Raw genomic sequence first — 12566 nt, 5'->3', positions numbered from 1 at the left:
GATCAAAACTCATTCGATACAATATGTCAGTTTTATATGACGTTAGTCTGGGTTTTATGGAAGAGTGGCAACAAGAAATCGTTAGTCATGTGAGAGCAGGTGCTCTGCTCAGATGAGACCAAAATCACACGTTTTCTTTTGGTTTGCATTTGACCACATATCACCTTCAAAGACATTTTCCTAACTGGGCGGAAACTAAATACATGGCTACACCGGAGGAAAACCTGCCTTAAGTTCAGCTCCCAGCAATCCTAAACATACAAACCAGAGCTGGATGGAGACAAAAGATAAAAGCAAAATGTGGCATTTGAGGCATTCTGAATCTAATGATGAAGCAGTTTTTGGAAGGAGTAATGGCCAGAATTAACAGTAATAGCGTCTGTTTTTTTCAACAAATCCTGAAAAGACAATGCTCACAAGAATAGTGATGTTTCCCCTCTCTGCAAAGTTGAAACATCACAAAAAGGCATCTGCACAAGACAGGTTTGGCTTTTTCCTTAGATTCTTTTATTTTGCCGTCTATTCTACTACCACACTTCTCAACATAGGTTGTTGCAATCAACATAAAGCTGCATAAAAAATAAAAAAAACAAGTGCACCTGGAGAACACAGCAGGGTTCAGCATGAATGGAAAATGTCACCCGTCATCTGGGAGCGCTGCTCTTTCCGAGGGTCCTGCTCCAGTCGCTGTCGATTCCAGCACAGCTGGCGCTCACCTGCAGGGTTGCTAATTACAGGCTGCCTTGAAGATTACAATAATGCATGCCGCAGTCCCCCCCCCCCCCCCCCGGGGTTGAGTGCAGCACGCATATATCTGCAGACGTGCAAGCGTTGGTTCACACCGAGACGGAGCAGGTGATTAGGGGCGAAACACATTTACAGATGCTTTAACAGCAGCCAGATGAGTTTCTGCTCACAAGAGTAAGCGAGAAGAAAAAACAAGAGAGAACATCAGAATGAAATCAGAAAATGAAGAGATGAAAATGTATAAGGATACATTATTGCTTACTTAACGGCATAAAGAATTGAGCCTGCTGCTGATATCATATCCTTTCGTGTCAAACTAAATCTCCTCTATCCTTGCCCATTGCCTTTATTTCCCACAATCCCTCAGGCTGACTCCTGGGCAAGATGGAATGAGTCAGAGCTTCTTATTAAAACCCACTTTCAAGACTCTGGTTGTGCAGACACACGGCACGTACTTTGTCAAAGTAATATGTCTTGAGTTCCCAGAAATGACTATACATAAGCACACAGAGATATTCTGAACTCCTCAGGGTGTGGGGGGGGTTAGATGTAGCAGATTGGTTATCTCATGCTCACTAATCAGAAACAAATTGGCTTGAGTAATTCTACCAGCCAAAATGTTCTAAAGCGTGCCCTTATTTTAAACTCAAAACACCTGAATATGCTTGCAAAGACGGAACGAGGAGCCAATATCAGAAGAAAGCAGACAGAGCGCGCCGTAGAAAAAAGAGACTAATAAAAATCTGCTGAATACGGGCGAAGACTTTCCCTCTGTGCTGCTGAAAATGACTCTTGTAAAGACTAAGACAAACACTCAGCACATACAGCGACAGTTGTTATGGCAACCAGCAAACTCAAGAACCCTGAGGACAGAAACATGATTGCGGGCGCTCTAATCTCTTCGGCTGACACCACCAAACACAAGGATGCATGGATGGCGCCGTTTTGTGCCCGTGAGCTCCTGGCCGTCTGAATTTCACGTCTAAGCTCGGAACAGGTCAGCGTGTGTTACAGCACACAATTAGGCGTCATGATGTAGCACAAAAGGCCCAGAGTCAAGTGCACTGTGGGTTTTTAAGACGCCACCACAGCAGCTGGGAAACAGAGACCTCTGGTGGTTTCCTCGATGAACTGGTCTCTCATCCACCCGTGTGTTAAAAAGATTTTCTGTTAAAAATCAAATTAAAATTACTTTTGCCGATGAATTTTCAGTTCATTTATTTTTAAAACAGGTAGTAATGTTTCTGAGAGCACTTATCCCATCATAAGTTGAAAAATGAATAATAAATGTAACCTGTTTTCGAAAATGCTCTCATATATCCATAATTTAATCTCAGAGGTACAAAAAAAGTTACAATTAAAACTGCCGTCCCGTTAGATTTGAAGTAATGCAGTTTTTAAAGATATGCAAAATTTTAAACTGAAAAATCAGATACCTACTAAAGGAAACTTGTAATTGGGAAGCTTAAGATTTTCAGAATATAACTTTAATGCGATTTAATGTAATAATAGTAATAATAATAATAATAATAATAATAATAATAATAATAGCAGCTGCAGCAGTATCCCTGATACTAGTATATTATGCAGCAGCAAAAACACAGTGTACCATATTTTTATTAATAATATTTGAGATCAAGAAGTCACTGCGAGTCTTTATTAATCCTGAGAACACTGTAGTCGATTGTATGGCGGTGGCCGCATCATGCTGTGGTTGAAAATGGTAAAACCCTGGGCATAGCTGTGTTTCAAAAAGATACTGATGCCAGGCATGGATCAAAGCTCTTTTTTTTAATGCATATTAGGTGAATTACACATATAGAATGGGTTCTACATTTCTGATTAAAATTATCTAAAGCTAAGAGTGCAGTAATCTTGTAACAATAACAATATTCTCATCACATTAAATACATCTAAGAGGGCCTTCGTTAAAAGCATGTTTCAAGAGCAACACATAACAGAAGACCTACTCCCATTTTGCTTCTCAGCCAAAATGCTCTGATCAGCTAAAGTCAGAAGAAACTTCCCGTGCTCATACCTCCCTTTAGGCCATAGATTTTCCAGTTCCACACGTTACCAATCAGGACGTCTAGAGCTTTCTGCCAGCATCCATCACACTAATGCAGGAGGAGGCCCTCTGTAAGATTTGGTTTACAAATCAGTTTTAATGTTTGTGGCTGTCACGATACATTCCTGATGCTTTCTCTCCAACATTTAGGTTCTGTCTGTGCTTATTCCCGCTTTAAAACAAACCCAGTTCCTACTTTGAACCACTTTGGATTCTTTCATTTTGCATGCCATCGTTGGTAGAACAGTTGATAGCTGTGTAAATCCAGGCCCTGGCACTAACTTTCATCCTGGCCGATTGGGTCAAAGGCCAAAAGCTTAATTTAGTTCCAGCTTTGATATTCAAAGCCATATTCTTACGTTATGTTCATAACGGTTTATGGTTCTTCTGACCAACAACAGTTGATGATAAAAGTATTTTTCTCACGCAATCTGATAACCTCTCCTGCAAGTTGAATTCTCAGCCAATCACATTGCGATGTTACATTTTACGGCTCCGATGAAAGCAAGAGCTGCCGAGCCTGCAGCCGAACCAAAATAAACATGGCAGCACATGTTACAAAACATCTGTTTTGTAAGAATCCACGTTTTCTTCTTTGAAGGAACAGCAAGAAGTGCTTTGGCCAGTGTAACTTGTGGTTTCTCATGACGCCTTAGTTTTTCATTTGATACCGTGATTGGCTAAAACCAACCTTTGGTAGGCGGGCACTAGGTGTCAGAAAGTTCTTCTGAATGTCTCTCTTCTCCCCCAAACAGATTCGATGGAGCAGTCCTAGATTAATGTGCAGAACAAAATGCTACACAATATCAATCTGGCTGGCCAGGTTACACTTTAAAGTCCTCCATACTGAAATTATGTCTGTTAAATTATTAAAATGTAGGTTTAAAGTTTTTTTTCCTCCTCAGTCTTTATTTATAAAGAAGGATGCAGATCTGAGATATGATGCAAAAAAAAAAAGATCAAGGTCACAGAGGAAGCATCTCTAACCACCTTTTTTGCTGAGGTTCAAACTTAATAAATGACAAAAAATATAGCTGATTGAATATTTATTACAGGGGATGTCATGTCCCTACTTATTAAGATTAAATGTACACATTTTTTATGCATCCCTATTGCAGACATATGGAGACATTTCAAAACGTGTAGGACACTGCCCTGCTGGAGTTGAATGTGACAGCATTTAATTCGTGTATTAACCACCGGGCGACGCCGTGGCGGCCACGTCCAAACCGAGCCTGCCCTGTCAAATATTACACAAAACAAAACTCACAAGTCAGCCATAATTGAAAATGTTCTTACTCATTATCTGACAATTAATTCCAAATGTGCTCAACCACTTCAAACAACCCAGGCATATGCGCTGATGCGTTCAAGGTAAAACGATACGCCCCGAAGCCCTGCCCCTGTTTAACCTCGCTCAAGCCCTTTTAGCCTCTTACACTCAATCACTTACCAGGAGACTTCAAACAGGTTGTCGAGGGTTCAGGGAGGAAGCCCCAGGCAAGACGTTTGGATTGGCTTTTCAAAAGCGGTGACCTGCAATGAGCTTATTATGTTAACAAACAAAAAAAATAAAACACTCCTGAAATTAAACCGTGCAGGACTTTTTTTTTTTTTTTGGGCAAGAAAGAAGAGCACAGAAACTTTTTGGTAAGGGAGATGTTTATTTAGACAACTGAATGCATGCCAGAAAGAATTGTGTCACAGCAGCGGTAACTCTCTACTCTCTCATATGTCTAAAATCTCAAGGAGAGACAAACTTCTGAGTGTTTTTATGTGGAACATTATCTGCTCTAATCTGTTGTATCGACGCTTTTGTCAAGTTCGAGGAGTGGGGCACAGTAGGTGCCACCTTCGATCAAAGATTCGGGGGGAAAAGACCCTCAGCGGCTTTGGCCAGAGTGTTTGCTATTCATATCACTGTTTTGGCAAAAAAGACAAAACTGTTCAAGGGGATTTTTACCTCTCACACAAAACACGTAAAAAGACATTAGAAAAAGATGCACTTACTGTAAGGTAGCATTCACATGCAGTATAACGTGTCTTCTCCTCAGACTAGGTTTAACAATATTCTGCACTATTTGTTACAGAGATTCACAGCTAATGTTTTCGATTTTTTTTTTTTCAGTTCGGAGAATTATCTTACACATAAACAGCTACTAGGTGAAATGAGGACATGGTGGATGGGTCGAGAGAGAAAGAGGACACGATGAAAGGCAAAAGAGATAAAAATTGTGCTTATCGTTGTCAAAAGGGCGATTAATGAGTCCACAAAAAGTAGTCGTCGTGCTAAACTTAACGAACACTTTTATCCTCCCAAAAAAGGGCCGCTCTTAAAAAAAAAACAAGAAAAAAAAAAAAAAAACACAGAAACTTTAGCCAGTTGGTCCAGTAATTAGATTTTGTTTTGCTGCCATCATTTCGTCAATGCACAGATGAGCAAAAAATATCATAATATAAAAAATAAATCTAACCCTTTCACAAAAAAAAAATAACAATAAATAATAATTAAGTGGCGCTCTTGTACTGTATTTCTACTGTATATACACAGAAAGTTAAGGTTGATGTATATATATGTACACAAAGCGATTCAGACTGGGTTTTTAGCATAGCTTTGAACTTTAGATTGTTGTCCCAGTTTTTATTAATAACAAAAAAAAAAAAAGTATTAACATCATAAGTTAATCGTGAACTTTAGGGGCAGGTGGGATTATGCACATAAAGTATAGGACAGTGCCTTGCAAATAGAATACAGAAACTTTGTCACATTTCTTTTTTCCCATGTTACAACCACAAATGTCAACGTATCACTGTGGGGACTTTGTGCGATTAAAACAAAGCAATGGATGATTGTGAAGTTGAAAGAAAAGGATACAAGGTTTTCCAGCGTTTTTTCACAAAGAAAAGTCTGAAAAGTGGGGTGTGCATTTTTATTCAGCCCCATTTTACGTTACGATACCCTTACACAGAATTGAGTGCAGCAACCTTCCCCGTAGAAGTCACCTAATCAATGAAATCCGTACAAACCCGTGTGTACTATATTCTCTGTATAAATACAGCTGCTCTGAGGAGGTTTGTTAGTGAACATCAGTGACCAAACGGCGCCATGATGACCAAGGAGCACGGCAGACAGGTCAGGGGGAAAGTTGTGCAGAAGTCCACCTAAACCGACAGAGTGGTCGAGCATCGATCAAAAAAGCAGAGCCAATGGCAACTCTGGAGGCTCCGTTCACATCTAGACCTCATTTTAATTTTTTTGAAAAAAAATCTGTCGACTTGACATCTTTTATTCATGCACTCTTGAAAGCTGGGCTTGATAAAAGAGAGGCTCTGCAGTTTGCCACAGGCCACAAGGGGGGCTCCGTCAACATGCAAAAGATTGGCTCTGATCACACCGTGCCCACAGTGGTAGTGACAGCGTCATCATGTGGAAATGCTTTTCTTCAACGGCGACGGGGAAGCCTTTATCGAAAAAATGGATGGAGGTAATGAAGGCCACATGCATGTGGTAAAAATGGCCTAGTCAAACTCCTGAGGTGAATCCAAACGAGGAAATGTGGCAAGACCTGGAAATATATGCCCAAAACCCAATTGAACCTGTCTGAGCACATATCTAGAGCTGTGATTGCAGCAAAGTAATTTCAACTAAGTACACAGACTTTTATTTGGAGAAACTTGGGAAAGCCATGTATCCATTTCTTTCCACCTCACACTACAACGTTATGCTGTACTACGACATAAAACTCCAGAAAATATACCATGATTTAAAATAATTTGCGGCTGTAAAACATTTGATATGAGAATTTTTTTTGCAAGGAACTGTATCCCGTCTGGAGTACTTGTACTGCTAAACTGAGCAGACATTGTAAAAGGAAGCAAACATAATAGTAAATTCAGACTCTTAAAAGGTAAGGAGTAAAGAAAATAGCTTATTAAAATATTGATTGACAACAACATGCACAATGCTTTCCCAGCCTCACAAGAATTGGTTATGATGGAGAACCTGGTCTGCACAGTGGTATAACGTTGCATGTATCCTTTGTTTTTTCTTTGAGAAATACTGGTGCAAGCCGTGCACACGTCGAGTTGAACCCTTCTTTTTCTTGCTCTGAAGGGCGCTGTCGTTGCTCTTCTCTTCCCCTCAAAAGGTTCTTCCGAACGGGAGTTTTCCGACCATTTCCCATGTATTAGTTCACGCAGAAGCAGTTTGCAGTGAATTAATCCTTCCTGCTTCCGCGTGTCTGCGGATTTATCGTCGTCTCTGCTGCTGTCCCGTCAGCACTGCGAGTCAGACAAACGCCTGACTTTAACATTTTTCACTCCCAGTCTTATCTTTGTAGCTTATGTACAGGAGGTTGAAAGTGTCCGCCAGAATGTATCCCAAGCAATCAGACATATTCCCACAAATTTACAGAATGCATTCCTGGTTTTCGATCCTCTGCTCATCTTTTTCACAGGTTCTGTCCATTTGTCTTGTTTTCGTTACAGGGATGCAGTTCATGTATTTTATCCTAAAAAAAAAATGTGCTGGATGTTTTTTTCTTCGTTGTTCTGAATTAACAACCTACAGTATGTGCTGATGCGGATGCATGGCTTTGTGCTTGCTTGTGTGTAGATCTTCTTGAATGTGAGCATTCTCAAACGCTACGTGGGGGTCTTTGAAGCTCATGGGTCCTCCTGTTGCGTCCCTTCTTGTTTTCCTGCATCCGCCTCCACTTTGCCGCGTGCTGGCTGCTCACCCGAGCCCCGCCTGCGACCTGTGAACCGCCCAGGCCGCCCTGCACCTTCGCTCCATTCTGTGTTTTCTGGGTGCTTTTACTGGCCGTATCCAGACTTGGTTGACCTTTCTGGGTATTCTGGCCCCGGGTTGGCACCTCGCCCACCGGCTCTCCAGCCGGACGCCACGGCTTGCTGTGCGGCGGACCTGCCTGCTGCTTTTGAGCAGTGGGGGCCCCAGCGTTGGGCCGTAACGCAGAGTTTGAAGCACTGCCAGATTTGCTGTTGGGAGCCTTAACCTTCTTCTGTTTGCGCTCTTTCTTCCAAACCCTGTCGCAGAATTCCTCCACGCTGTTCAGCTCCGGGTGGTCCAACAGAGACAGGAAGTCTCTGTACCACACCCTGTGCTTGGCTGAATTACCTGCACCGCCGCCTGGCCCCGGCATCCCAGGCAGAATGTCCCCCAGCCTCTGGGTGGGGATGACCTGCAGATTGAGACGCAGCAGGGGCTGAATGAAGCCGTGTTCCACCGCCTGGCAGTGATAGACTCCTGTGTCTGACTGAGACAGGCTGCGGATCAGCAGACCCTGGTCTGTGCGCAGCACCCGATCATCCATCTTAATCTGAGATAAAAACACACACAGTTCGAATCATGTAGGTTAGAAATTACAACAGTTGTATAATGAGTCTAATGCATCCACAACTTTACTTACATTGTGATTCAAATTTTAAATAAGAAATAACTTTAGATTATTGCAGAAATTGTAGTGTTTGATTGAAATGGCTTCTAAAGCTGTGTGCAGTGTCCACCTGTCACAATATTTAATTTTCCCTGCCTTTCATTTACATCATGCTTGTCAAACTCGTTTCTATATTGGGCCACTTTGGCATCATGAAGTCATTAAAAGGGCCAGTTGCACATGTATAGATGAGACTTTTGATTTCATAATTTCATTTCCGTTCACATAGAAATATAAAAAAAATGCACTGTAACATAAAAGTAGCACCCTTAGTCCCAGTTTATACAGTTTATCTGCAAAAATAAAGTTGATATTAGGGTGAGTTACACTTTAAACTCTCATGCTGCATAATTTTTTCTCGTTTTGGACATTTCTGGGTTGTTTTAATGTGTTGTGGGAAAACACACATCTAGTGACAGGATGCTGTTACTACGCAGTTAAAATAAAATCAACATTCGCTTCAGGAGGCACAGTTTTAGCCACTTTAAAGGACATATGCCTCTACTTTATGACCTGATATGCCTTTTATGGCTCTTGAGGGCCAGATAAATTGCCTTGACGGGCAGGATTCGGTCCGCGGGCCTTGAGTTTAACACGTGATTTACATCAACCAGTACAACTGTCATCTCCAAGAAAAGAATATTCTTTATCTTTAGGCGGCTTCCTTGGCTGAATAAAAACTAAATCAAACATCATATATTCAATTTCAATAACCGTTAGCTTAATATATGGAAACATCTGTCTGTTCCTATTTTTCTTTATGTTCCAGCTCTTGAAATAATTTTGGGAAATTCTACCATAGTGCCTATAACCAAAAACTGCAATGCACTTTGTTGGGATTTTGTGTGATAGGTTCACTCAAAGCATTTGTATTTAGTTCTGTTCATCTTCTTATCAACTTTGTCCCTGCTGAAGAAAAGCATCCACACAGCATGATGCTGCCACTGCCATGTTATACAGCGGGGATAGCATTTTTGAGGTGACGTGGTGGTTTTCTCCACATAATAATTTGCATGTGGACTAAAAAGTAAAATTTTCATCTAATCTGACCCAAGCAGCTCTTTCACATTTTTATTTTACTATATGTTCATGTTGCATTCTGATCTTTTACAGTAAAGCAACATCAAAAAGTGATCTTTAGATTTGTAAAGGTTTTGATAGTCATGGTTATGTAATGGCAGGCATACATTGTAAGATTGTTTGCCCTTTTTGGGCCATTTCTTCAGTTGTGTGATAATTCTTAGGATAGGGCTGAGTTTTAGCTTCATCGTGCATTATGCGTCATGTTGCACACAGGGGGTAACGAGGCGTGATTAGCTTCTCGTGACCTCCTCCCGATTTCTCCCATTCTCGCGCGCTGCGCATGCACAAACAAGGGAATTGTTCTTCTTCTTCTCAGATGAAAACATAGGAGTGGAGAGAAACATGGCGGCAGTAGGTGTGAAATGGAGTCAAACTACGGAGGAGCCAAGGCAGCCTGTTTCGTTCTAGTGAGCCTCATATTTAACAGTGAGCATTGACACTTCCGTCTGTTTCTTCTCCCACTGTCTACATTTGGCTTCCGGACAGACGAGTCCGACAAACTCCATCTCCCTACGGGGCTGAGTCCAGTGTGTGGTTTTTGGACGTACAGTGTGAGCGGTCAGATCGCATCAGAGCGTCGAGCCGTACAGTGTAAGAGCAGATATGGTGAGCAGTGAACTTTTAAACCCTGCGGTTTCAACACACAGTTTGGGCTGTATCTGAGTGCAACGACTGAAAATATTGCACAGTGTATGCCCGCCATAATACTCCACATGACAGAAGAGTGCTCCATGAGAAGTTCTTTAAACTTCTACAGAACTTCATCTCTGGGCCGTCTGCTGTGTTCTTTGTGATAACATACCTCCTAGACCAACAATCAACAGCTGTAATTATGCTGAGAATAAATGACATGAGGGTGGACAGCGTTTACCAATCAGGTAACTTCTAAAGGTAACTGTTTGCTCTAGATTTTATTTGGGGGTATTGGAAAAAATTGAAAAGCATATATTCCTTTTCTTCAACTCTATAATTATGCACAACTTTGCATTTGTCTATCACAAGAAAACCCACTAAAAGCATCAAAATGTCTAGCTGTAACATGAAGGTTTTATTTATTTTTTAATATATTGGTTAATGGAAATCACTGTAAGAGTTTCTGCCCACTTTTTCTTTTTTTACCTCAATACAAACCAGAATCTGTATTTCTAATCCAGCTGTAATATCCATTCCAGATAAACTCATAAAACCGCTTTGTTTTCAATCAGATAAGCCTTCAGTCCCATCGCTCTGTAACTCAGCTCAGCTTCCTGTATTATATTTCTTTTTCTCGCTGGATCCTGAAACAACATGGTCTCACTGACCAGCTAGAAAAATATGGCCACGTTGCAAACCTTTACAAAATGTAATTGGTTACATCCTAGGGTCAAAAAGTGAACCTAAACACCCACACCCCATGCCTTTCTGCACTTCCAGTTCAATGAGGTTAAAGATAACAAATGTTTTTGCTCAGAGGATAGAACGGGAGGGCTAAAAAGATATTTTGTCTGCAAAGCTGCAAGATTCCAAAACAGATAGTTTAGTCTCTAATTTGGATTTATTATCACCTGTGATCTATAGCACAAAGAAGCATAATTTGAATCCATAAATGTCAACACTCTTTAAGGATGTTCCCTATAAAACATAAAACAACACATGCTTGTACCTCTTGCTTGCGATCGTCGTTGGGCCTCTGAAGCTGCCAGTAAACCAGCGCTCTCTGAGACTTGGGGCTGCACTCCAGAAACATGCTGCTGTTTTCCACACCAAACACGCTCCTGTCCTCTACGCTGCCTCCTAAGCCGTCCATGTCGTCTGAAAGAAGAGGGAAAAAGAAAAACACAGAGCAATGAGAGGTGTGTGGTACCAAAGAAGACATGTTTGGGGGAAAGTTTTCAGTACCGTGATGCTGAAGGTCTGAGCACTGAGAGAGCGGATCTCCGTTTCTGATGTCCTGCCGCCTGGTTCTCCTGTGATTGAACGTCAGTTTAATAGATTGTTGGTAATGAACACATACCCGAGAAGAGATTCATGTTGGCCATATTGGCTACACCACCAGTTATATGGCCTGCAATGCTCCTTTATAAACACTAGAGGGTAATATCACCTAATAGGAGGCAAAAAAAATTGCCGTTGGTTCAACCATTATCCCAACGCCTATTCACATGAATGAAGCAAAAAAGAATAAATTCCTAGAATCTGGAAAACGTCAGAAACATAAACGTGCTGATCAAGGCGATGTCATGCTTCATTGCTCTCTGCTGAGCCATTATTATGGAACACATTCAGAACTGTTTTGCCCTTGAAGTGCCTTGGCGAAAAAAAAAAAAAAAAAAGCCTCACTTTTTGTCATCCCTTCGTCAAATTCCACTACGTCATTTGGCTTTTTAACATGATGGTGAGGCCTTTTCATAGTGCGGCTTTACTCACTAGCTGTGAATGTTTCCCCCCCCCCCCCTTTTCTAGCTGTCGCAGTTTCAAGCTGTTGACAGCCTTGTGATGTAATAAAAAAAATGAGGTGAGCTCGACATGAGGGCTGCACAGAAGGGAACTGAGCCGAGAAACCCAAAAGGAGACAGGTAATTGAAATGGTCATTAAGTGTTGTGTTTTCTGGGAAAGGGGTAGCATAATGGGCATTGCAAAAGTTTTCATTCCATTTGAATATTTTCCACAATGTTGTCACGTTATAGATATAAACGTTAATGTATTTTATTGGGATTTTATAAAGCATGCCAAGACATAATTAGCAAAATTGTTAAGGACAAATTATACTTCTTTTTTAGCTAATTAAAATCTACTTTACTCTGGTACCCATGAATAATATGCAATCCAATCAATTGTTATATGGAAATGGAGTGTGGCACGGTGCTGTCTGCCTAAACTGACTGGATGGGCAAAGGCTTAATCAGAAAAACAGCCAAGAGAATCATCATGACTCTGGAATAGTTTAGCAGAACCACAAATGAAATAATCTAGAGATATGATAACTATTAGTAATGCATGCTACAATCTGGTGCCTATAGATGAGTGGCACAAAAGAAAAGCCAAAACTACTTTTAGTCAGGGTTTGCCAAAAAGCCAGCTTAAAAACAGCTCATACATGTATGTGGTCATTTTTTCCAAAATTAAACTCCTTGGTCTGGGTTAAAAAGGCTATGTGTGATCCTTTATTGACTTCTTAAGGTAACTGGCTGCATTTGGCTTTATTTAGGAGTATCAGAGTAAAGGGGATCAA

The 12566-nt window shown here is 41.0% G+C and overlaps 1 protein-coding gene across 2 annotated transcripts in view; it reads right to left on the bottom strand.

Moving 5' to 3' along the window:
- Window positions 1–4459: 4459 nt before the first annotated feature.
- sema3aa (sema domain, immunoglobulin domain (Ig), short basic domain, secreted, (semaphorin) 3Aa) overlaps window positions 4460–12566 on the bottom strand; it is a 47706-nt gene continuing 39599 nt past the window's right edge. For both annotated transcript variants that reach the window (XM_021309421.2, XM_012850262.3), the window contains exons 15-17: window positions 11233–11300; window positions 10997–11145; window positions 4460–8154 (exon numbers count right to left, since the gene is read on the bottom strand). In XM_021309421.2, coding sequence (XP_021165096.2) covers window positions 7453–8154; window positions 10997–11145; window positions 11233–11300 — 919 coding nt within the window. In that variant the 3' untranslated portion in view covers window positions 4460–7452. The remainder of the gene's footprint in view (window positions 8155–10996; window positions 11146–11232; window positions 11301–12566) is intronic.

Source organism: Fundulus heteroclitus, chromosome 17 (genome assembly GCF_011125445.2).
Source record: "Fundulus heteroclitus isolate FHET01 chromosome 17, MU-UCD_Fhet_4.1, whole genome shotgun sequence".
NCBI lineage: Eukaryota > Metazoa > Chordata > Actinopteri > Cyprinodontiformes > Fundulidae > Fundulus > Fundulus heteroclitus.
Note: the sequence above shows the minus strand (reverse complement) of the source record. Positions and strands in the feature narration are given on the sequence as shown.